At 34.2% G+C, this 25,480-nt stretch overlaps 4 protein-coding genes across 6 annotated transcripts; 2 read left to right on the top strand and 2 right to left on the bottom strand.

Moving 5' to 3' along the window:
* The first annotated feature begins 8,054 nt into the window (after positions 1 to 8,054).
* On the top strand, positions 8,055 to 12,409 carry LOC107011210 (AT-hook motif nuclear-localized protein 1-like). Of its 2 annotated transcripts, none has more exons than XM_015210621.2 (6): positions 8,055 to 8,300; positions 8,993 to 9,325; positions 10,156 to 10,223; positions 11,189 to 11,320; positions 11,538 to 11,705; positions 11,860 to 12,409. In XM_015210621.2, exons 2-6 carry the CDS (start codon positions 9,022 to 9,024, stop codon positions 12,142 to 12,144), a joined length of 957 nt encoding a protein of 318 aa, XP_015066107.1. In that variant the 5' UTR covers positions 8,055 to 8,300; positions 8,993 to 9,021; the 3' UTR covers positions 12,145 to 12,409. The 2 variants fall into 2 exon arrangements, with proteins under 2 accessions (XP_015066107.1, XP_015066115.1); XM_015210629.2 differs by lacking the exon at positions 8,055 to 8,300 and adding an exon at positions 8,371 to 8,503.
* A 91-nt stretch (positions 12,410 to 12,500) lies between these two features.
* Positions 12,501 to 14,833, bottom strand: LOC107011225 (protein cornichon homolog 4-like). The gene is made up of 5 exons (XM_027915780.1): positions 14,686 to 14,833; positions 14,024 to 14,205; positions 13,796 to 13,918; positions 13,543 to 13,664; positions 12,501 to 12,818 (listed from the first exon to the last, which is right to left on the bottom strand). Exons 1-4 carry the CDS (start codon positions 14,755 to 14,757, stop codon positions 13,637 to 13,639), a joined length of 405 nt encoding a protein of 134 aa, XP_027771581.1. The 5' UTR covers positions 14,758 to 14,833; the 3' UTR covers positions 12,501 to 12,818; positions 13,543 to 13,636.
* A 375-nt stretch (positions 14,834 to 15,208) lies between these two features.
* On the bottom strand, positions 15,209 to 17,608 carry LOC107013596. Its single transcript, XM_015213476.2, has 7 exons — positions 17,352 to 17,608; positions 17,207 to 17,263; positions 16,635 to 16,760; positions 15,917 to 15,986; positions 15,734 to 15,826; positions 15,544 to 15,657; positions 15,209 to 15,462 (listed from the first exon to the last, which is right to left on the bottom strand). Exons 1-7 carry the CDS (start codon positions 17,489 to 17,491, stop codon positions 15,409 to 15,411), a joined length of 654 nt encoding a protein of 217 aa, XP_015068962.1. The 5' UTR covers positions 17,492 to 17,608; the 3' UTR covers positions 15,209 to 15,408.
* Positions 17,609 to 18,700: 1,092 nt separating this feature from the next.
* LOC107032578 (ATP-dependent DNA helicase 2 subunit KU80) lies at positions 18,701 to 25,107 on the top strand. 2 transcript variants are annotated; one of them, XM_015234208.2, is made up of 12 exons: positions 18,701 to 18,981; positions 19,149 to 19,241; positions 19,361 to 19,412; positions 20,401 to 20,532; positions 21,022 to 21,422; positions 22,212 to 22,498; positions 22,615 to 22,810; positions 22,914 to 23,120; positions 23,671 to 23,838; positions 23,940 to 24,266; positions 24,370 to 24,500; positions 24,607 to 25,107. In XM_015234208.2, the coding sequence occupies exons 1-12, from the start codon at positions 18,967 to 18,969 to the stop codon at positions 24,725 to 24,727; spliced, it is 2,130 nt and encodes a 709-aa protein (XP_015089694.1). In that variant the 5' UTR covers positions 18,701 to 18,966; the 3' UTR covers positions 24,728 to 25,107. The 2 variants fall into 2 exon arrangements, with proteins under 2 accessions (XP_015089694.1, XP_027771574.1); XM_027915773.1 differs by lacking the exons at positions 18,701 to 18,981; positions 19,361 to 19,412.
* Positions 25,108 to 25,480: the final 373 nt, after the last annotated feature.

Below are 25,480 nucleotides of genomic sequence, written 5' to 3'. Positions count from 1 at the left end.
CGATATAGGTCGAAAATAAATTGAAAGACGTGATTAGATAGGACATGACATATTTTTAATTGAGAACATCATTATTATAAGAAAATATAGATATCAAAGATTTTAAACATACGGATTGTAGAATAATAGTCTCATCTCCTTATTTATCTTTCTCATATTAGCTGAAACAGTTGTTTCATGCCATATTAATTGTCTATCTGACTAAATAAAAAATTAATTAAAATTTTAATATATTATTTTTGTAATTAATTCTTTTTGAAGTGTTTATATTTATTTGTAAAGTTTTTAAAATATTTTTTAAAGTGTGAATTAATAAAATTTTCTTCCTGTAAATGATTTCTTAATATATGTATTAAAAATGATCAATTAAAATGAGACAGAGAGGATAGTATTAATCAATTATTTCACATGAGATCTTATCCTCCGTTTTTTTACTAGCATACGTGTTTGTTTATTTATCAGAGTGTTTTTTGTTATATAGTTAACGTTGTTTTTCTTTCTATTTTTTTATTTTGATTATTTTTCTTTTGAGTGCAAGATATTAACTTTGAAAAAAAAAAGATATGCTTAGAATAAGTCAAATTACATTGATAATATAAAAAATTAATTATTTGAATTGTTATTGTGTATTATTACACATTTATATTGTAAGTTACTAATAATATTTTATCAGTCATTAACTATTTTCTTTTTTTAGAAAAAAAAAACCTTTTCTATCGTATAGTATATAAAATTTAAAATGTTGAATTTTGTCTCTTGCGGAATTAGTTGAAATCTGTCATAATTAATTTTGAAAATCATTGTTGATTGAACCCGTGATTCAAAATTGATGTAGCCTACTTTTTGGCAGAAAAAATGTAGGGTATTTATTAGGAAACAATGAAATTTTCATTGACTATTGGGTTTTTATATTTTGATTTTCGATCCAAAATATTTAAAGAATTGTCATTTAGTGCGTAACTTTTGGATTAAGTCACTATGAATTAGATTCACAAAATCTATACAATTGATTACTATCGCTATTTTAATAATAATAATAAAAATGTTTGTTTCAATATTAATCTCTCGAAAACATTGCGTTATAATTATTAGGAAAGAGTCTGTATTCAAACGATGAGTATCAACTAGTATATGACGATATTAGCTAAGGACCCGTTTGGTCATAGATTTTCTAAACAATATTTAAAAAAAATTTAGCAAATAATGTTTGTTCATATATTTTGCCATTATTTAGGAAATATGTTTGGCAAATATCCCAAATTTCTCAATACTAGTTTTTTCTAGTATTTGGGACAAATATCATTATTTGGGACCTTTTGAAAATTAAAATTATACCTCAAACTTTTATCTTTTACAAAAACATTTTCTATTAGTAGTTGTTTGTGTTGTATTATATAATTTTTTACGTGAACACCAAAATAGTGATGAAATATTTAGTAATATTAAATGATGATATGATTGTTGATGAAAATAATGAAAAATTAGATCAAGGTAACAAAGTCATGTGTTTCGTCTACTTCACGATGTATGAAATAATGCTTGTTGCACTCACTCCAAATTACCACATTGTTCTAGTGTCATGGACGCTATTTGTTATTGTTGTAACGAACATCCAATTGATTTGTAATACAAACTTATAGTTAGTTTTGATAGTTTTTAAAACTTATGGGTATAAATCATGTTTTTCTAAAAAGGTGAAATATATTTCTTAAATCCTATGACCAAACAGATGGTGAAATTTCACCCAAAATTTTCATTCAAATAATATTTAAAAATTTATGACCAAACACTAGCTAAGTATTAATAATTATCAGTTATTTAATGTATATTGTATTAACTGAAAACATGTAAAAGAAAAATTATATTAACACATATATATTGTGTTGTTATAAAATAAAGTAAATAATGCAATTTAATAATGTCAATTCTTCAATATAGTTATATATATGCATTGGTGCCGTAAAAAATACATGATACTCAATTTACGTGATATTATTTAAAGTTTAAAAATTAAATTTATTTTTTATTTGACTGTTTTAATTTTATATGTCAATATTTTAAGTCATGTATAATATTTTTCACTTGGATTTAAACATGTCAATATTATTTAAAAAGATTTAGAATTCAAATTTATTGTCAAAACTAAAAATTTGACTCTTGAAAATTGTATAATTTCGAGATTTCATTGAAAGGTAAAGTTTTATGTGACGTAGAATTGAAAGGTAATTTGAGCAATCTAACATGGTAAAAGTTTTCTTGTTGTTTTCAAGTTAATAATTTGGTAGATCCGATTGCATGTCTCCCACGTGTGAAAAATTACTTCCACCAACATAAATGAGAATAATATTATATACTATTATTCCATTATCATTTTATGTGATAGTTCAATACTCTCAAGAAAATATCACTTTCTCTTTTCCTATGAAAAAAATAGTTTATTGTTATGTGTGTTTTACTTTGATGATACTACTTCTTAGGACCCATTATTATAACTAGTTTTTGACGTTGAATTTAAATAGCTTAATTAATTAAGTATTTGTATTTTTATTTTATAAGTGAGAATTCGATTATTTCTATGTTGTTAGGATCGAACTCACGTACACACACTAGATGAATGAAGAACACAAGAGCTTTCAAGAGAAAGAGATGAGAAATCTAGAGAGAGAGAGAGAGAGAGAAAATCCAATTTTTCGTGGTAAAACCCCGTGAGTAAACTTCCATGGCGGTGAGGTATATTTATATTAATAAATCAGAGTATTTTTTGTTACAGAGAATAAATAGGAAAACCTAAAATAGAGAATAAATAGGAAAGCCTAAAATAGAGAATAAATAGAAAAACCTAAAATTAATCAGGCTCCACTACCTAACAATTCTCCCACTTGGAGACTGACTCAGTCATCCAAAAAATACATTCTCAAAAAAAATCTCTTCATCATCAACATCTTTACCGCACCGCAACATCTGTAGCAACAACTACAGAAGACCAACCGAGGTTTTACATAACCTCAGTTTCCCAACATCAACACATTTCGTCAACATGTCTGCCGGGTTCTTTGCACCCTCTATCTTCTCCAAGCACATATCACCATCCTCCACTGCCCTGCGAGTGAAATGGTATCGCCTTCTGATGTGCTTTGTCTTCGAATGATAGACTGGATTTTTCACCAACTGTATGGCACTCTGGCTATCTGAGTAAAGAATCTTCTCGCTCTGCTTCTTGCCCAATTCCTCAAGATAATCTGCCAGCCATATCATCTCTTTCCCAGCTTCAGCTATTGCCACATACTCAGCTTCAGTTGATGAAAGAGAAACATACTATTGAAGCCTGGACATCCAACTCACTACTGTTCCACCTATGGTGTAAACGTACCCGGATGTACTCTTGCTCGAGTCAACATCCCCACCAAGATCAGCATCCACAAAACCCTGTAGAGTCACCTTGCCTTTCCAAAACAAAGTGAAGTACTGGATGTACCTCTCAGATATCTCAGAAGCCACTTCACAGCTTCCCAATGCTCTTTCCCAGGGTTCGCCATGTACCTGCTAACAACTCCCACTGCATGTGCTATATCAGGTCTAGTGCAGACCATAGCATACATCAAACTACCAACTGCTGAAGCATATGGAACAAGTGCCATGTGATCACGCTCCTCGGCAGTCTTGGGTGACTGCTCCTTTGACAATTTAAAGTGATTTGCCAATGGAGCAGTCCTGGGTTTAGCATCATTAACCCTGAATCTGCTCAAAACCTTCTCAATGTACAACTCCTGAGATAGATTTAAAGTGCCAGTAGATCTATCCCGAGAAATCTTCATCCGCAAAATCTGTTTCGCTGGACCCAAATGTTTCATCTCAAACGCTGCAGACAACCTTGTCTTCAGATTGTTAATCTCCCTCATACTAGATCCTGCAATCAACATATCATCCACATACAAGAGTAGAAAGACATATGAATCAGTGTATTTCTTGAAGTAACAACAAGGATCCTTTTCAGCTTTGCAGAATCCACTCTTGGTCATGAAGGAGTCAAACTTCTTGTACCACTGCCTTGGTGCTTGCTTTAGTCCATACAAGCTCCTGGTGAGCTTGCACACCATGTGTTCCTTGCCTGGAACCACAAATCCTTCCGGTTGCTGCATATAGATCTCTTTGTCCAGATCTCCATGTAAAAACGCTGTTTTTACATCCATTTGCTCTAGATGCAAATTCTCCGATGCAACAATACTCAACAGAATTCGAATAGAGGTTAACTTCACAACAGGAGAAAATATTTCAGCATAATCAATACCTTTCCTTTGTGAATATCCTTTAACCACTAAACGAGCCTTGAACCTTCTTTTGCCATCTGGTTCAGTCTTGATTTTGAACACCCACTTGTTCAGCAAAGCTCTCTTCCCTGCAGGTAACTCAGTCAACACCCATGTGTCGTTCTTCTCAAGTGACCTCATCTCATCATCCATGGCTTGCTCCCACTTGATCGAATCCTCCACCTGTAGGGCCTCATCAAAAGACTCTGGTTCCCCCTCATCAGTCAGCAATAGATAGTGTAATGAAGGTGAATACCTATCTGGTGCCCTGATGGATCTGGATGATCTCCTTAACACCTGCTCAGGTGTAACTTGCTCCACTTCAGATTCTTCAGTAGGAGTTGGTTGAGTATCTGCTTCGACATCTCTGGGGTTACTCTTCTCCAACTCAACCTCAACTCCCACTTGCTTTGTAATCTCTAGAACCTTCTGCTCTCTGTCCTTGTACAGGACAGACTCATCAAATGTCACGTCACAATGTCTCAGGATCTTTCTGTTCTTGTCATCCCAAAACCTGTAACCAAACAAATCAGAACCATATCCTATGAAGTAACACTTCACAGCCTTGGCATCAAGCTTGTCTCTCTTTTCTGGATCAACATGAACATAAGCAGTGCAACCAAAAGTCCTCAAGTGTGAGTACTTGAGTTCTTTTCCTGTCCACACCTCCTCTGGAATCTTGAACCCTAAAGGAACTGATGGTCCCCTGTTGATCAAGTATGCAGCTGTGCTCACAGCATCCGCCCAAAGTGTTTTGGGCAGCCCACAGTGTATCCTCATACTCCTTGCACGCTCATTCAATGTTCTGTTCATCCTCTCAGCAATTCCATTCTGCCTTGCCTTACCAGGAACTGTTCTCATCAATCTGATTCCCTCAGCTGCACAGAATGCCTTGAACTCTGATTTGTCATACTCCCCTCCATTGTCAGACCTTAGGCATTTGACTTTCAAACCGGTCTGATTCTCAACTTCAGCTTTCCACTTCTTGAAAGTTGCAAACACATCTGACTTATGCTTCAAGAAGTAAACCCATACCTTCCTGTTGAAATCATCAATGAAGGTAACATAGAATCTGGATCCTCCAAGTGATGATACTGGAGATGGTCCCCAAACATCTGTATGGACCATTTCCAACCGCACTTTCTTTGGCTCTCTAGGAGTCTTTGTGAAGCTTACTCTTTTCTGTTTGCCCATAACACAGCTCTCGCAAAGACCCATATCAACAGACTTCAGACCCTCTAATGCTCCTTTTGCAACCAGCATCTTCATTCCTTTAGTACTCATGTGTCCAAGTCTGTTGTGCCACAGACATGAACCGGAAGCACCTTCAGCAACAGCGGCCATGTTTATACACCCTGCAGTGGTGTACAAGGTTCCAGATTTGGTGCCACGAGCTACTACCATAGCACCTTTCACGATCTTCCACGAACCTTTCCCAAACTCTGCTGCATATCCCGTGCTATCCAACTGACCAACAGAGATCAGATTTTTCTTGATCCCAGGAATATATCTGACATCCTCCAATGTCCACTGGTTTCCCGAGGTGGTCTTTATGCAAACATCCCCCTTTCCTTCAATCTCTAAGGCTTTATTGTCAGCAAGATACACCTTTCCAAAATTTCCAGATTTGAAGTTTTGGAACAACTCCTTGCTTGGAGACGAATGGAAAGATGCACCAGAATCCAAAATCCATGATTCAACCGGGCTGTTCACACTAAGGATTAGAGCATCCCCAATGTCCTCTGCTGAATTTACAGAATCATTGTCATCTCCAAATTTCTGATTCTGTTTCTTCTTTGGCTTTGTACAGTTCGTCCGAAAGTGCCCTTTTTCTCCACAGTTCCAACAAGTCACGTTTGATCTGTTCAGGGATTTTCCTCGATTCTTTGATTTTGATCGACCATGTTGATTTTGTCCTTTCGTCTTACTTCTCCCCCTTCGATCAACGCTGAGAGCACTGCTCGATGAATCTCCCACTTCTCGTTTGCGAATACTTTCGCTAAGAACAACATCACGGATTTCATCAAACTTCAGTTTCTCAGATCCACGGGAACTGCTAATCGCAGCAACAACAGTATCCCAAGACTCGGGCAGAGATGACATCAAAATCAACGCCTTAATTTCATCTTCGAAATTAATATCCACAGAATTGAGTTGACTCACAATCATATTGAACTCGTTTATATGATCAGAAACGGATCCAGTTTCAGACATCTGTAAATTGAACAATCTACGCATCAAATATACCTTGTTCATAGTCGATGGTTTTTCATACATGTTTGACAGTGCCTTCAACAGACCGGACGTAGTCTTCTCCTTCACGATGTTGAACCCCACGTTTCTTGACAAAGTCAACCGGATCAACCCTAGAGCCTGGCGATCCTTGAGTTTCCACTTCTCCTCCGTCATGGATTCCGGCTTCACCCCGGTCAACGGTCCGTGAAGATCTTTCTGGCAGATAATCTTCGATCTGCATCTTCTAGAAACTGAAATCGGATCCATCAAACTTCTCGATTCCAAGCTTTGAACTATTCATCTTCAGTGATCGTGTTGAATCTCCTTAGCTCTGATACCAGTAGTTAGGATCGAACTCACGCACACACACTAGATGAATGACAAGAGCTTTCAAGAGAAAGAGATGAGAAATCTAGAGATAGAGAGAAAATCCAATTTTTCGTGGTAAAACCCCGTGAGTAAACTTCCACGGCGGTGAGGTATATTTATATTAATAAATCAGAGTATTTTTTGTTACAGAGAATAAATAGGAAAACCTAAAATAGAGAATAAATAGGAAAACCTAAAATACAGAATAAATAGGAAAACCTAAAATTAATCAGGCTCCACTACCTAACAAGTGTCACCCTCATTTCTCTTGTACATATTTTTCATTTTATTCTAAATTTATTAAGTAATCGAATATTATTTAGTTTCTCTCATATAATTAATATTATTGATTTTATATTACAATTTATTTTTTTTCAATTATCATATTATTTATTTTATAATTCTCTTTTACTTTTTTTTTCTCAGCAAGATAATTTATCAAAAATAATCTTTTTTTTTACTTTCACAAGATAAAAGTACATTTATATCTATTCATAAGATAAAAATATATTTGTGTCTATAATACATACTTCATATCATCTTATCGCGCTTATATTTTTTTTCTTTTTGTTGCTTTATATCAAAAGTCTATCTATTCATTAAATTTTGTGTTTGGTAATTTTATTTTATTTTTGCCATTTTCACGAAAAGAGTATTATAATTTCAGAAAAATAGCAAGCACGTATTAATGTCTATTCAAATTGGACATAATTGAACTAATCAAATATCAGTGGCATTGTTTAGTAATTAATTCAATACTCCAGGGGTATAAACTTAACATCTCAAAATACCCTTGGTTTGAAAAAAGGACAAAAAGTAGGTCAGCGGCAAAAAAAGGTTGACCGCTCTGACAAACTTTTGGTCCCCTACCTTCACTTTTTCAGCTTTTATTTTCTACAATATTAAATCCAATTTTCAAAAAGAAATTTTATCTTTTTCCCCATAATACCTATTATTTCATCACCATTTTACCAAAATACCCTTTCTCAATAATCATAATGACCCCCTTTTTTTAATTAATTTCTTTACTCGGACTTGAAATTCATCTTAATCATATTACATTTTTTTTTTTTTTGGTTTTAGTGCAATTAATATTTTATTGCTACTAATATGAAAAAATAATCAACTTTTCTTGTTTTTTTTTTTTTTGTGAATTTGCATTGCATTCAGAAATTTGCTTTCCACTTTTTTGTTTTACATGTTGTGTCTTTGTCTTGAAATTTTGCTCACCTGAAAACTGGTTATCTTGCTGGGAAACAGCTATTTGTTTTCATCTTAAAAACCACATTAAAAAAAAAAAACTTTATTAATATTTTGGTTATATAACCATTTCTTTCTTTTTTTTTTCTTCTTTTGTAAAATTTAATTTGATCTGTGAAATAGAGCAGTGTAAGTCAAACTCCACTCTCACTCTTTTTTTGTTTGTTTGTTTTTAAATCTGTTGTTTATGACTACTAACTTTGAAAATTTTCTTGTTTTTTTTTTGCAAGTTTTAAGCTTAAATTTTCTTTTTGGCTTTTTGGTCTAAAGATTAGTTTTTTACTTACCCAGCCATGGTGTGATCTTTAAAGCAAACAAGAACATTCTTTCTGGTCTGTACTTTGGTTCTTGAATTTTTGTCAATAGAAAATTAAAGGCTTAGAAAATGTTGGGTTTTTTTTTTTCTCCAGAAGTCATATTAAGCTATTATAATATACTCTTCATATTGTTCTTTCTCTTATTTTTCTTTAAAAATATTGAATTGCCATCTTGTGTTTTTCAGCAAAGAAAGGAAAAAAAGTTGTCTTTTTTATTTTTTTGAGGGGTTATTTTTTGATGTGTTACTTGAGATGTGCAATGATGTTGGTTGAGTAGTTATGTTGTTCGGACTTTTCAAAAATGATGTTGGATTCTTAAAAAATGCACTATTTTGAAGGATACCGTACACATTTTTGAAGAGTTCGAACGTTGAGAAGGATGTTATTTATATAATTTTGTGATGATTGTTCAATGTACTTATTGATTCTGTTTTCAAACTGAATTTCCATTGAAGGAAAATGTTAGAAAGCTCACTTCTTTGACTCTTTTTGTTTTGTTTACAGTTTCAAAGCATTAATATCTGCTGAAAAAAATGGAGTCAAGGGAAGCTATAGCTCCAGAAGCTCCATCAAACTATCATATGGTATCAAGAACAGAATCTACTCCTATACCACCTGGTACATTGGCGGTGATTACCCCTCCGGTGGCTACCGCCTTTCCAATTAGCTCAGAGAAGAAGAAAAGGGGACGTCCTAGGAAGTATGGGCCTGATGGGGCAGTTGCAAGGACAAATTCACCTATGCCTATTTCAGCAGACTTCTTGTCGAAGAAAGTGAGTGTTGCCCGTCCTGCATCGGAGAAAAAGGCTCGAAACAAAGTGGGGGCTGAAAATTTAGGTAATGTACAAGTTTTATGTCTTTGATTCTAACTAGTGTGTTTTCAGTTGGGACCTGGAATGTTGGAATATTGGATATGGAGTAGTACTGTTGAGGTTTTTAATATGAATGAAGTTAAATACAATTTCCTTTGGAGAATTGGGGGCTTGAATTAATTGTTCATTTGGCTAGTTAGTGCTATCTAAGGGACCATATATTCTTGATTTCATGATGATAACTGTAGTTTATAACTTCTTCTTTTTTCCTTTCGTTTTCGTCTTTTCGTGGCTTGTTCTACATTTTGCCAAATGAAGATAATGAGACTTGATTTTATAAACTACTAGTGATTGATTTAGCATTAGTTCATCAGGAGGACATGATTTGTATGGACTATGGCCTAAATTAGGCGGATTCTTCACTTTCCATGTTGCACACGTGTCGGATTCTCAAAAAATACACTACTTTTGGACACGCACCCATTGGCATGTTTGAAAAATCCAAACAACATAAACATACATGGATTCCTTCTGAATGAGGAGCGTGATCTAGATTCTTCAATTTCCCCTTGTTCTTGGTGCAAATGAAAAAGAAAATATAATTCTTGTTTCTAAATTTACTCGGCCAGCTTTTCTGAGGTAGATAATCTACGGTTTTGTAAGGAAAATATCACAAGGAAGTTGTTTTTTCTGCATTTTGTTTTGGTTGCATGTCTGAATTTTGGCAGGAGAACTTAAGTAGCCTTGTCGAGACGATAATTATCTTTTTCCCTTATTGGTTGAGTTCACTTTAGTGATATGCTTCCAGTTAGCAATGCAAGTTTTGCAGCTAATCACCTAGATCTCATCTTGTAGGTGAATGGATTTCATGTTCAACAGGTGGCAACTTTTTGCCTCACATGATCACAGTTGAAGCTGGTGAGGTATGTTTGGTTGTACAAGAATGTTAATAAAACTATTTCCAAAGGTTAAAATCATGTGAACAAGTCTTGTCAGTTTTTGGTTATCAAAGAGTTTAACTACTCAAGGAAAAGGGTATCAAGTAAATTTGCTTAGACAAAAGTAAAGAGTGATCCAGGATACTTGGATGTAGTAATAATTCAAGAATTGCCTGACCTCAAGTCTCAATTTAAATTGAGCAACCAACAGTTCCAGTTTTTTTAACAAATGACTGTACAAGTGAGTGTTGTACTGATTGTCCTAGTGGCACAATGGTGTTAGCAGTTCTGGTTCTGTAACTATCATTTGTATTCGGCTGTGTGATCGGTGACTTGCATACACATGACTAGTATAATTTAAGTGCTTGCAGATGATGTGAATTTTCAAACTGGATATGGTTGATCATTCAATTATTCTACACAGTCGGCCATGTTTGGAAAAGGTTCTCAAAGGTCTTTCACCAAGTCTGAGATATATGTGTAGGATTAGATCTCAAATGATAATGTTGTTGCAAATACCATTTGAGAATAGCTTGATAAAAAAAAAATGAAATGTAAGAATAAGATCATAAACACATAGGGTTGTTTCTCTTTTTCAAAAAAAAAAACAACAAACACATAGGGTTCTTTCTGTTGGTGTGAGGTGAAATTGGCAATTGCAAATTTCCAAATGCACTAAATAACTCCACAATTTTTTTTAAAATTTTTTTATATTTTTAAATTACAAATATAGTTACTTAGTGTAATTGTATATTATAGCTACTTTAGCTTTGTTGCCAATAATAATTCATACTTCTTTGGGAATTTAATATAAAGGAGTGATCCTTTCATTTCCCAGTTAGCAGATTTCTAACTGGGAATTAGTAACGCCACACAACACTTCGTTATGGTTTATTACTCTGTTACTTCTTCAGATCAGAAACGTATTTACTCTTTCGTTGGTTGTTTAGGATGTTACCATGAAGATAATCTCATTTTCTCAGCAAGGACCTCGAGCTATTTGCATTATTTCTGCTGTTGGTTTGATATCAAATGTCACTCTACGCCAGCCAAATTCATCAGGGGGAACTCTAACTTATGAGGTTGGTTTTTTTCTTGTGTATTCAACATCCAGTGACTCTAATTTGCATCACATCATGGTGGTTATTAGCTTTCTTATATCCGACTCCAACGAGTTTGGGATTGAGGTGCAGCTGTCCATTACATTAGGGAAAAAAAGGATAAGCCTCATTCCTGCTTTGGCGTCCTCAATTACATTTGATGAATGATCAAAATTCCTTGTGTAATATTGTCGTGTAGGGTCGATTTGAAATCCTTTCTTTGTCTGGATCCTTTACTCCAACAGAGTTTGGGGGTTCTCGTACTACTAGCAGAACCGGAGGAATGAGCATTTCTTTGGCAAGTCCTGATGGACGTGTTGTCGGAGGAACACTTGCAGGACTGCTAATAGCTGCTAGTCCTGTCCAGGTAAAACTATTTTCTATTGCATGAATTCTAATCTTTGGCATGACATTTACTCACAATAAAATTTCCTATTTATGTTCTACTGTTAGTCAGGAGTATAGAGATTGAGAGTGCTCAATTTTGTGCTCAAGTTCTTTGCTTTTTCAATATATACTAGGTTGTAGTGGGAAGTTTTCTACCAAGCAACTACCAAGAGGCCAAGCCAAAGAAACAGAAAGCAGAACTCAAAGCAATAACTTATGGAACGCTCTCTCCTGCTGCGCCCCATAGCTCTAATATGGAGGCTAGAAGTTCCAATGCACACACTGTAAATGTTCCCGCAGCTGGAACTCAAAATGTTATTTCTTCTTCCATTCAACCAAATCACTGGACGGCCATGCCATCTGTTCAAGATTCAAGAAAGTCTACTACAGATATTAACATATCATTGCAAGGAGAGTAATCTGATCCCTCTACGTGAATTCATTCCCAGATTGTGAAAGCACTTCATACGCCCAGTACCTGAATAGTATAACTTGTCTGATCGGCAATAACTTTTGTTAGGATAGAATATGTTGTTTCATCTGAAGAGCATCTATCATTATGGTGTAATTGTAGGGAACTTTTTGAGTGCTTTAACATTTAACGTGTTTGGTCAAACAGTTGAAGGTTTGTAGTTACACTCAAATTGTTACTACTCTTTTGGGTGGTTTCAGAAAAACCTCAAATACTGTAGCTATTATTGCTCTAATAATATCATGCTAAAATGGAAATGTGTATGAGCTACTAAATATGTATAACAAGTATATAACATAAAGCTCGAGTTCAAAGTTGAGTTGATTTACATTATCAAGCCAAATTGATATTACATCAAAGATTATCAAGCTTATATGACTTGATGCTGAACTTGTTTAAGATTCAAGGACAATATCAGTTGTTAATTTCTTTCTATTTGTTGAAGTCTTATGAGAAAGAAGAAAAGAGTATCACTAGGTAAAAAGATAAATAGCATCAGTAGTAACCTAATAGTCGACTGTCTATATGTTTTCCCTAGTTGAGGACAACCAATCCTTTCCTTAAATTGGATTAAATTCTCTAGGCCATCCACAAACAGTAAGATTCCTTTCATCGACGAACCTAAGACAAAAATGCAATTTTGAGCAAAATTATAAACCAGATCGCGTTAGATACAGAGAAAATTTATGGTCAAATAAAACAAAATGTCCAGGAATTTAACTCCAAATATATATTATCACAGAAAGTATGCACACAATTGAAAAGGTAGCTCAAGGGATCAAGTAAACATTACTTATTATGATCAATCATTTGATTTAGACAGATTTAAAGTGTCTCACCAGGACCACCACTTGTTGCATAATGATACACATGAAAAAGCTTGAAACTTGCAGAATACAAGTACAAAAATAGAGACCATAACTTAAGGCTCATCCATCATAAGATCAAAAAAAAGGCATCTGTACTAGTACCTATTTTTCACAAAAAACTTCATTATATGATTTAAATAACAACTCTCATGTGGATCAATATGGTTAACGATAGTTGGAAACTTTAGACCACGAAAAAGGAAAAAGAAGGTAGTTGAAGGGACAAGTGGAGCCACCATTACATTCTGATATAAGGAGTAAATGAGAGTCTGAAAAAGTGTGTATGGTTTGAAGAGGTAACTTTACTCCATCTTTTTCACAGTAAAAAGTTAAATCCAAAATACTACTTGTTGAAGTTATGAGGATGTAAAATTTAAAAGAAATTAAGAACCATGATGAACAATAGCCCTTGTGAGAGCCAGTATTGGTTATATGAAGAGAAAGATAACATGTCGGACAGGTTGAAAGAAACACACCAAGTTAATGCCCTCCATCTTTTTTCTTATGCAAATGCCATGCAGCAGAGAGAGGAACTAGGGAACTTTGGTGAGATCAGCAATTCCTCGTTCTTCATTCCGCCACAATGCTCCAGATCATACTATAACCACATACAACATTAGACAAACAGATAAGGAAAATTAGGAGAACAAGTACCTAAAAAAGTGGAACAGTTTGTACAAAAAGTGAAGGAAAAGAAAAAACAGGAACAACTCATCATTGACACCATACCAGATTATAGAAAAGGCAAGAAGTATCCCAAGGTATCCAAGCTTAAACAACCGAATCTTCTTTTCCCATGGTAGCTGGTTGAAAATCTCAGTTACATCTAGCAAGTGGCGACGATCAGTATAGCTAATCAAAAAGGTTAACATCCGTTGTCAGAACATTTTGCGATGCCAATGACAACAAACAGCAGGAAAGAGTTCGCAGTTGTACATACTTCATTAGAAGACTTACACTTTGACATCATAATATAAGTAGGGGAGACAGACCAGACACATTAACCAATGTCCCATCACAAGATGTAGGAAGCATAGTGTTCCTTGAAGAACAAATTCCGGAACCACGAGTATGTTAATCTCGGATGCAGAATCATAAGGGTTGACATAATCACTTTCAAGGTCCGCCAAGCACATGACCTGCAGTTAAATAAGTCCAAATGCAATATTTACTGACCCTAAAAATATAAACAGAAAGGAGAACATTGAGTAGAAATAAGTGAGCAGCCAAAAATTCAAGGTTAACAATATTGTGCCTAGGAACTTTAATCAGTAGACTCAACACTAGACATTTGTCACATATGAATTTCCAGATCAATTATTACAAAGACAATAAGATAACAAACAAGCAAGTTAAACTGTTTCTTGATTGACATGGTTTGCTAAGCTTCTCATGTTAAATTCTCTTCAACAAATTAGAAGTTTGAGGATTGTTCGATTAAGTCTTGATGTGAATTAAATTTGGAATTTGCAGATATGGTTTCATCACGTCAAGAAAATTAATTTCGTTCAACTTGTCTTCCCATTCTACCAGCTTCAAATTATCCAAAAGATTTACAAAGAAGGCATCAAATAGAGAAGAAAAAAGGGTACATGCAAAGAGATAGTAATTGAATAAACCTGGTAGAGAACTATAGAGAGAACGGCAACGAGAAGGAACAAGGAAAGAAGCCATGAGAGTAGATCGCCCATGGCCCTCTCCCGGCTGATTCCACAATAATATTGCTCTTCAACCTTCTTTTACACTAAATAATATGTTCCATTGATTTCTAAGAAAAATATGGTTTAATTTCGCGTCATAGTTGAGGTGGAATATCCCAATATAAGCTTTTATTGATTAGCTTTATTACACGCTTAATTGTGGATATGTTATCACACGTACTAAACGATCCATCTATGTATTATTTATTATTAGCACTATATGTATCCTTAGTAACCCTTTAAATTGTATATTTAATAAGCTTATCATTTGTTCCTAATAAATTTTTTAAAAAAAATTATTGAACTGATGATTGTTAGAAAATAATAGTGGCGAAATATTAACCTAATAACTTTCAACTCATCCATCAATTTTTAATTTCGTGTGTGTTTGAGTGATGGAAGGGATGGTGCATCGTTTCTTGATGAAATGAAAAGAGTAAGGAACCAAGAAAATCACTGCCCACACCAAGTCACCAATGTGGGTTGTGGTAAACTGCTTCACCATTCATTAACCAGTTAGTGTCAAATGCTAACATGTTGCCCAGAAGTAATACTGGTGTCATTTCATCTGTTCTATTAAGCTTTTACAAATTAAAGAAGCTCAATATATGAGAATCTGTATTCAGCAGATGATCATGCCGATCAGACTGTGTCCTCTGATGCCCATCCCTTCTTCTCTAATTGCAATCTCAGCGCCTGTTTTATATGACCAGATTAGCCAATGACTTAAACGAGGTTGGAAAGCACAAGAACAGCAAATAGTATGTATAGTCATACCTTGATTCGCTTTCTATTAGCATCAAAGTCATAATTCCCCATGCGAGATGCTGCTCTATACTGTACAATTGATGTCTTGCCTGGAGGGAACCAGAACTCAACATCATCTACCAACTGTAGTAACATGAACTTATTCATTAGTGGCTGAGGAAAATGCTGCTCCTGTAACTGAAACACTTTGAGGACTTACCCCCAAGATAGGACTTTCATATTCCACACGCACATAATCATCTTTCTTCTCCATTATTCTTGGAGAGGATTTGTCTGGTTTTGTTGATTTTAGCTTCAAAATGATGCAGATCAATAGGTTGGTAAGTGAAACATATTGTTCAACTATTTGTTATGATGAGAAACAGGTTTTAAGACTCTTTACCACTTGAAGTAGCTCCTCCATTGCCTTTTCTCTGCTGACCTTACCACGTTTCCCTTCAGGGTTATAGTTCCTGAGAATCAAAGCACCAAAATTTTACCATCTCTGTACAGTATCCCCATTGATAAAGATTAAAGGCTTATCTTTTAACCTTCGATTTTATCATATTCCTTTCCTTAGTTTCATTGACGAAAATAGTTAGACCTTGTCGGGGTAGCATATTGATCTATTCTAAAAGCACAGTCCACCAAGATGCTTATATGAAGTTCACACCACGGTTATAAAAAAAAGATGTTTATATTCAAGAGCATACTGATTCTTGGATAGAAAGGATCTGACACATCCATTTCATCTTGAAAATTATCTGTAACATCATGTCAGTTTTTGATAGTCTAGATAGAGTGCATCTTACCCAGGACCATGCCGGGCCACACCCACATATTAATTTACACACAAGATCACCCATAGTGATTCTAGTCAAATAGAAATGGTCAAAAAAAGGAGGCTTTTGTGATTCATGTGTCAACTAGTAGCTATCATATTAATGTGCACAATTTCCATGTGCACATATATACTGTTGCTTTAGACTAAACGTGAACATCTCATCACCATATAGAAAAGTCGACTACTTTTCGTGCACTTTTTATCAATGATAGAGATAGAGACCAAACATAAAACATACAGATTACTGTGGGAAAAGGAAAAGAAAAAGAAAAGTTACCAAGGAGGTGCATAGTGAGTAGCATCACTGATGTTCTCAGAAGTAGAAACACAATTGTTAGTAGCTGGACAAAGAGCTAAACCAAGTGGATTCTTTTGAACTCCCAAGTAATTTGGCTTTTTACCACTGCATCACAAAAACAAGATTCAATCTTTTCTACTCAAATCACCTTATTTCTAAGCTAGCGTTTCGCCATAGATTTTGAAAAGTTACCTTCAAATATTTTTTGTGACAATGTAATATTCAAATAGCCAATTTGGGGGGTTTTTGTTACTTCCGGTCATAAAACTTCAAATTCTTTTCGAGTAAAATACATATCCAAACACAATTGCAAGAACTCAAATTTTCAAGTTTCAACTTCAAAATCTATGAGCAAACAGGAAACTAATGCCACACAGATCAGAAATCCATCTCTATACAAATTACTCAACTCAACAAAAGAAAATCCAAAATTTTAATGAGTAGCTTGACTATAGCAACAATTGTAAAATCTTGGAAAAGGGGTTACTACAAAAGACTTAAGTAATCAAAACCAAACATATATATTTGAATGCAGCAAGGAGAATACATGCCTGAAGTTGAAGAGGGCTCCAATAAGTGCAATTTCACTGCTTCTTAGTATTATTTCCCTACATATATTAGCAATGAGCTAGATTTAGTATCATGCACATCAAAAGGAAACATTTTGATGAGAGGGGTTGGAATAGGGAATACTACCTGCGCCCCACTTGTTTGTTGTTTTCATCCTGCTGCTGCTCCTTACATGAAACAATGAAATGGGAGAAAGAAGATTTACTAGTATATACTCTACTTGTGAACTTTTTAGGGTAAAAATGGTGGCTACTTAACGATGCCATCACTGAACAAGGAAGAAAAATGGGAGCTGCTTTGTTTCTTCTTGGTTTTTGCTTTTCCCCTTTTCTTGAATCCTTAAAATGAAAAATGGTGCTTTTTTTTTTTTTAGAGCATTTGCCACTGTTTTTAATAGGAGAAAAGTTTGTGGATAGTCCTTTAGTTTCCCATAATGACACGTAAGCTTCTTTTTTTTTAATTATCACATGGAACCTTGTCTTCCCTTTTAATTTTTCATCATTTTTTTAGGTCATATAATTAAAATTTTAATTAATATTTTATGATATATTTTTTTAATTATATTACAATGTAAAAATATTTTAATATTTAAATATAATTTTTTATTTAAAATATTAAATTAATATAATTTAATTTAATTTTAAAAATTAATTAAATTAATTTTAATAAAATATAACATGACAATTAAGAGTGAAAAAAAGAATTGAAATATTTTTTTCCCCTTTATATTAAGACATATTTTTTTGGGCAAAGGTAGACCCAAGTGACTGAAAATTCTAATATAAGGTAGTAGCAGATTTCATGGGAAAAAGAAAAATATCACAATTTTTATTGTATTTAGTTATGAGCTATGACCTTGAATATAAATACTTTTTTAGAAAATCCCATTTATTTTATTTTTTTGGTCAGATAAATTCCCATTTTAGAAAATACTTTGAAAAATAATTTATTTTTATAACTTTTTATTACACTTTTAGTTGATAAATTTTCATAGTTATATAAATAAGGAGTTAAACTTTTAATTACACTTTTAGTTGAAAAATTACATAAATAAGGAGTAATTTGATTTTTTTAAAAAATTCATAGTCAATTAAATTAAATACTCAAATTCTAAAATCTCTAAACTTTTTCTTTTTGATCAATATATAACCGTTGAAACTATTTAATCTATCAAAACTTACTCTAGTAAGAGACTCATTAATAATGAAAGTTATTAATAAAGTTACATAAGAATTAAGATCAATAAGTATGTACATTTGGTATAGTTGAATATCTTTACTAGTTAAAATTTTTTTTAATATTAATCATGTTTCGTGTTATGTTTTTCAAAAAAAAGATTATATTTAAATATATTTTCAATTTTAAATCGAACTTTACAGAAATCTATTTTTTTATATGCTAACTGGTCAAAACAAAAAATACTATGTAAAATAAAAAAAATTAATAAACTAACATAATTTATGTTAAGATCGTTCTATCCTTAATTAAACGTCACGATTTAGTCAAGTGAGTAATCAAAGAGATACAAAATTATAAGTTTTATAACTTATGGGGGAAGAAGAGACTTAACAAGAAAAAGGGGAGCCAACGTGTGAATTCTCCTTTTCTTCAATTTTCAAATACTAAATTGGAGAAGCACTATGTGAAAATTTCAGTGCAAGTTTTGAGAAACTGCGAAGTATTCAACTAAGGGCGCGGGAAGAAGAAGAACAAAACAGCCCTGAACGCTCATTCCCTTCTAATGGCTCGTAATAAGGTAGTAAACTTCAGTTTTTTTTTTCATACCCACTATTTATTTCCTCAATTTGTGCTTCACTGAATCACTTCCTTTTGATTCTTGAAAAAAGATTAGATTTTTTCGTACTGGATACTAAAATTAGTTCTGGGGTTTGCAACTGAGAGTTTTTTTTTTTGGGTGAACAGGAAGCGGTGGTATTGGTAATTGATGTGGGTCCTTCCATGCACTCAGTTTTACCTGAGATTGAAAAAGTTTGCTCATTGTTGATACAGAAGAAGGTAACATGTTGCCACTTTGGGTTTCTTCTGGTTTTAATTTTTGTTTGGAATTGTTAATTTCCGACATTACATACCCCTTAAGAAAAATGTCATATTTGTCCAATTTTTGGTGTATGTAGCTGGTTTTCAGCAGATATGATGAAGTGGGGTTTGTCTTGTTTGGAACTGCAGGTGAGTCTTTTGCATAGTGGCTGCTGATGTATTTGATATGGAGTGAAATTTTTCTACATTAGTGGAAAATATTTTTCTATCCGCAAGTCACTTTTTTTGAAATTATTATTTTCTGGTGTTTGGTTGGATATAATTGGGAAGAAATCGTCATAGTATAAGGTGAAGGATTTAATTGATTGGGGGTTTTATGGAGGAGGTTGAGATTCAACTAGTTGGAAATTTTGTGGTGGAGCTGGTTCATAAAATTCTAACGCAGGGGGAACTTGTTAGTGGTTTACCCTGATTTTCATTTATATATATTGGGGAAGAGACTTTGTGTGACACAAGTTTAGCCATTTTTTGTGTTTACCTCTTTAAGAGTGAATCTTATGAGGTTATTCCCTCGACATTTTTGTACTCTCTTTTATATAACAAAATTGTTCAGATCTTCAGTTTGATGTTGCTTAACTGACCTGATAATGCTAAATTTATGTGTCTCTTTCGGTATATTTCTCCTTTGTCATACATTCATCTTCATTGAAGGGTTGTTTTCTAATTTCTTCCTGATACCTAATTACTTCTAACCTAACTGAATAGAGTATGAACATAATGTTTTGGTGATACTTTTGTGTATTGAAGGTTGACAACAATGTCTAAGTATTAGTTGAAAGAAATGACATAAACTAAGAGTTGGATAATAGTAAAGGAAAATAACTTTCATCCACAAGCAAATGAAATCTTTTTTGCACTTTTGGTAGAAAATACTTATCAAAGTTCAAGTTAATCAACCTATTTCGTCAATGAAAGCCTTTTTTATCATACCATACACACTCTGTGTCCTTTGTTCCCCTTTCTTAATAGAGGAGAATGGGTTGTTGGACTGGCCTGTCCATATCATTTTCATATGATTACCTGACTCTTTCTGGAATTTGTTGCGGTAAAAAATTCTGTTTCTTAGCATTGGTGATGGAATTTTATCAGATGACCTGTATATGTATTTTTTTCCCAGACACCAAGAATGAATTGAAAGAGGAAATAGGAGGATATGAACACGTGACAGTTCTGCGAAATATCAAAGTTGTAGATGAAGATCTTGTTGATGCTCTGCAAAAACTTCCACGAGGAAGTGTTCCTGGAGATTGTATCCTCTATAATTACTGGGTTGTGATAGTTCAGACTAGTGCAGTTGTTAAGCATGCAATCCTTGTTCGAGTCACTGTCCGTCTTCCCTCAGTATACTTATTCCTCTATATTAATTCATCTGCCTCACTCTATTATGATTCACTTAAAATGCATGCTTGTGCACACAACTTTAAGTGTTGGTGGTAACCAAAATCAGGTGTTAAAAGAAAACATTATAAGTTAATATCTGTTAGAGCTACAAATGAGGATTTCCATGAATAGAGTAGGCTGTTATGAGGTATAATAGCTTTTCTCATTCCATAGGATGTGTTTTTGGCTGTGGAATATATTTCTGCACTGGTTTAGTTCTATTGTAGACTTGTAGCCTGTGCACTGGCACTTTTTAACAGTAGTTGTGGCATGTGATTTTGTTGACTTCTAATCTCAATGTTATTCTTATGTGCTCATGATGATCTTGAGTTCTTGATTCTTTAACTGTCTGTATTAGTTCTTGATGCGATTGTTGTTGGTACGGACATGCTCATTAAGTATGGACAAACCAACAAGGCAAAGAGACGTCTTTGCCTTATTACAAATGCTGTTTCTCGCATCAAAGATCCATTTGAAGGAACAAAGGAAGATCAAGTAAACACCATTGCTACCCAGATGACAGCACAAGGCATTAAGATGGACTGTGTAATTGTCAGAATGAAACAAGATCGGGAAACAAATAGGAGCATTATGGAAGAAAATGATTTTTTAATGTCAGTATTCTCGAACAAATCTTCCTCAAAAGTAGTATATGTGGAAAGTCCGACTTCTTTATTAGGTGCACTTAGAACTCGTAATATATCGCCAGTCACGATATACAGAGGTGATCTTGAAATTAGTGCACAATTGAAGATTAAGGTGAGAATTAAGAAATTTATGCTGATTTACGCAATTCTTTTCAATTTTGGTTCTTAACCTTTTTCTTCTGTTAATGAAAAATAGCTTTTCTTTGTCTTTTTATTTTTTTCTTCTTTTGTTTTGCCCTATATACTGAATTATGTTCAAGTGAGCATTTAGTGATAACATATGCATTCCTTCCTAAGGAATCTTGACTGATTATGTTTTTGCATTACCTCTTTGTGACTTTTTTCAGGAGTCTATCATATCAAATGTCTGGGACATGATCTACTCATGAGGGTAGTATTTTATCATGGTGTCAGGCAGCTACTAGCATGGCTAATTTGGAGACAGATTTATATAAGGGGGAAATATCCAGTACCATCAATACTAGGGTCAATAAAACTATCCTCCCGGAATTTCATATTTACACAATCAACAGATATTGTGATAATCAGATTGGATAGTTTACTCTCATCTAGAAACTGTTGTATCTGATTTAAGTCTATGGGGATTGTAGGGATTTTACAATAGTCTAGAAAATGAGTAGGATTGGTAACTTTAGAAGTAAGCAACAACGACAACTATGCTTCAATCCCAAACAAGTTGGGGTAGCTAAAAGTATACACATGATGTATGTCCTTTTTGGTCCCTAATTTGCTAATCATATGTGCACGTTTCGTTTTCCTTTTCTTTCCTTCCTATTCTATTTTGGAGACAGTTTGATGTGGATGTTTAGTTACTACTAAATGTTCTTTTAACCTTATCTTTCTCGGAAGAAAAAAGGAACTAATAATTGCTTTTTATTAGGTGTGGGTTTACAAGAAAACATCTGAAGAGAAGTTTCCTACCCTGAAAAAGTACTCCGAAAGGACTCCTTCCACTGATAAATTTGGTGCTCATGACATCAAGGTTGAATACGAAAATAAAATCATAGAAGACCCTAATAAAGTTGTGCCACCAGAACAGAGGATTAAAGGTTTTCAGTATGGACCTCAAGTAGTTCCTATATCCTCTGCTGAGTTGGAGGCTGTAAAGTTCAAACCGGAGAAAAGTGTGAAGATACTAGGATTCACAGATTCTTCAAACATAATGCGGTATAATTTTAGTTTCTTGAATACTATACAGTTTTTTCAGGTTAATATTTGGGATAGGTGGGAACTCTTGTGCTGTTTATCTTTCCAATCTTCATAGTCATATTCCACTTACTCAGGCATTACTACCTGAAAGATGTAAATATCTTCATAGCCGAACCTGGCAACAAAAATGCCATCCTTGCACTTTCTGCTTTGGCAAGGGCAATGAAGGAAATGAACAAAGTAGCTATCGTCCGATGTGTATGGAGGCAAGGCCAGGGTAATGTTGTTGTTGGGGTCCTTACACCAAATGTCTCTGACAAGGATAATACTGTAAGTATGATTCAAATTTTCACCTCTTGATTATTCTGTTTTCTTTTTTTAGTGGATATTCCACTCTTAGATTGTTGACATTCTCATTGACCACTGCTTGCAGCCTGATTCATTTTACTTCAATATTCTTCCCTTTGCTGAGGATGTTCGGGATTTCCAGTTTCCTTCTTTCAGCAATTTACCTTCATCAATGCAGCCAAATGAAAAGCAACAAGACGCAGCAGATAAATTGGTTCAGATGTTGGATCTTGCACCACCTGGAAAACAGGAAGTGTTACCACCTGACTTTACACCTAATCCTGTTCTAGAGGTATGACGTCGTGCAGAATATTGTTTAAATATTAAGTGTGAAACTACATTTACCTTTGCACTTAGATCACTCATTGGGGACATAACTAAACTAATTTTGTAAAGAGCTCATGAATTTAGGATATTTTCTTGCCAGTTGGTCATGGTCATCGTAGCAAAGTGATGTATTAACATTTAGAACATTTCTGTCGCCGAATTTGGTTAGAAGTTGTTATGATTCTTGTTGACATTGTTGGTGAGTTGTAGTTGTCGTTAAGTTGTATTGACAGCCTTTTCACCGCTAAGTTGGATAAGCTGATTTGATTAATCATTTCATATTAAATATATGTTGATAATTGGACCTAGGTGGTACTTCAGCTTAATAATGTGCGTAACAGGATGCTGGTGATAGAAACCTTTGGAGATACGGGGTTTTAGATTATAAACAGTGCATTAACTCTCTGAGTCCTAATATGAAATTAAAAAAATCATAACATAAGAATCTTATTCTGCTCCATAATTGCCTTTTGCATTATCAGTTTCTAATTAATTAGTATTATATAAATATCCAGCGTTACTACCGCTATCTTAACCTGAAGTCAAAGCACCCAGATGCTGCTGTTCCTCCACTTGATGAAACCCTCAGAAAGATAACAGAACCTGATGTTGAACTTCTTTCTCAAAACAAGTCCATCATAGAGGAACTCCGTAGGTCTTTTGAACTAAAAGATAATCCAAAGGTAACTTTCAATATTTATCCCTTTATTCAAATTGGACTTTTCTAGAATAGTCCGACTATGGTGGCTTATGCCTTACCAATTATTGTATAATTAATGCACAGCTGAAAAAATCAGCAAGAAGAATAAAAGAGAGATCTTCAGGATCAGATGAGGAGAGAGAAGTATTCAACAAAGATGCTGATGTCAAAGCTATAGACTCCATGAAATTCTCAGCCAAAACAGAAGTTGAGAAAGTTGGAGATGTTAATCCTGTCAAAGACTTTGAGGAGATGCTGTCTCGAAGAGATAATCCAAAATGGATTAGTAAGGCCATTCAGGATATGAAAAATAGGATCTTTGATCTCGTGGAAAATTCTTGTGACGGAGATACATTTCATAAAGCATTGCAATGTTTGGTGGCTCTACGCAAAGGTTGCATCCTTGAGCAGGTATGTTTTCTGGTTCTCTCTCTATATCCTATAGTTAAATATCAAATATCTGTGCCACACACCCAAACAAACTAACATAGCAACATCAATTTTACCTGCATAGGAACCAAAGCAGTTCAATGATTTCCTGTGCCACCTATCTAAATTTTGCCAAGAAAAAGACCTGAGAAGTTTCTGTCTATATCTCACATCTCATGAAATCACTTTGATAACCAAGGCAGAAGCTCCAGACAGGTCTGTAATATCCTTAATATGTTGAACTGCTTATATTGCTCTGTCCTTCTTCTTTGTTTTCTTTCCTTGATGCTGATTTCTTTATTGGTAACTTTGTATTTATCAGTGAAATTTCAGAACATGAGGCTAGAAGCTTTATGGTCAAGCCTGAACTTGACTCGCAAAATATGAAATCAGAGGCTAAAGCAGAGGATGATATTATGAGTATATACCTGGGAGGGAAGTAGAAAAGGAAACCCAGATATGCATATTGTGTGATGTACAGGCAATCAGCATTTTCGGCAGGAATGATAATGTAGACTTAAAAAGATCTTATTTTGAGGCTTCTGCTAAAGATTGTATCTTAGACCTCAATCAGCCTCATAATGTTACTCCATCCTCAAGTTGTTTGTTTGGTTATTCAAAGGCTTTTCTTTTATTTGCTTATTTTTGTCATGTCTAAACCTATTCTATAGATGTCTCTATGTCCATGCCTGTTGCTAGCAGGGTGGTAGGTATTAAGAAGGTATAACTTATGCAGTAAAGTGTTGCCTAGTACTATTTTACACGTCTTTTTGTTGACTCCCAAACAACTGGCAATGAGCATACTTGCAGCTATTGAAGCTTATTTCAACTAGAAACTCCTCTCAACTGGCATAAAGTGAATGGAACATTGTTTTTCTGATTGTGTCAAAACAGAAAAGGAACAATGTGTAATACTATGTCTCCCGTTGTACAAATAAAAAACTGTTGAAGGGATCCCTTGATTTACAATCTAGTTAATGATATTTGAGATTGTTAGAGGGATTAACAATAACTGATGCTACTTATAATAACACTCGACTATTATACAGGAAGTTTCTTGGAGAAAAATATTTCCCAATTAAGTTATGAAAAATATTCTCTAAGAAAAATAAGTTACATAAGTAGCGTTGCACACCCCTCTAATAGCCCCATCCACACACCCCTACCCTCCACTCACAACCCTATGCAACGACTTA

This window comes from Solanum pennellii, chromosome 1, assembly GCF_001406875.1.
Source record: "Solanum pennellii chromosome 1, SPENNV200".
Lineage (NCBI taxonomy): Eukaryota > Viridiplantae > Streptophyta > Magnoliopsida > Solanales > Solanaceae > Solanum > Solanum pennellii.
Note: the sequence above shows the minus strand (reverse complement) of the source record. Positions and strands in the feature narration are given on the sequence as shown.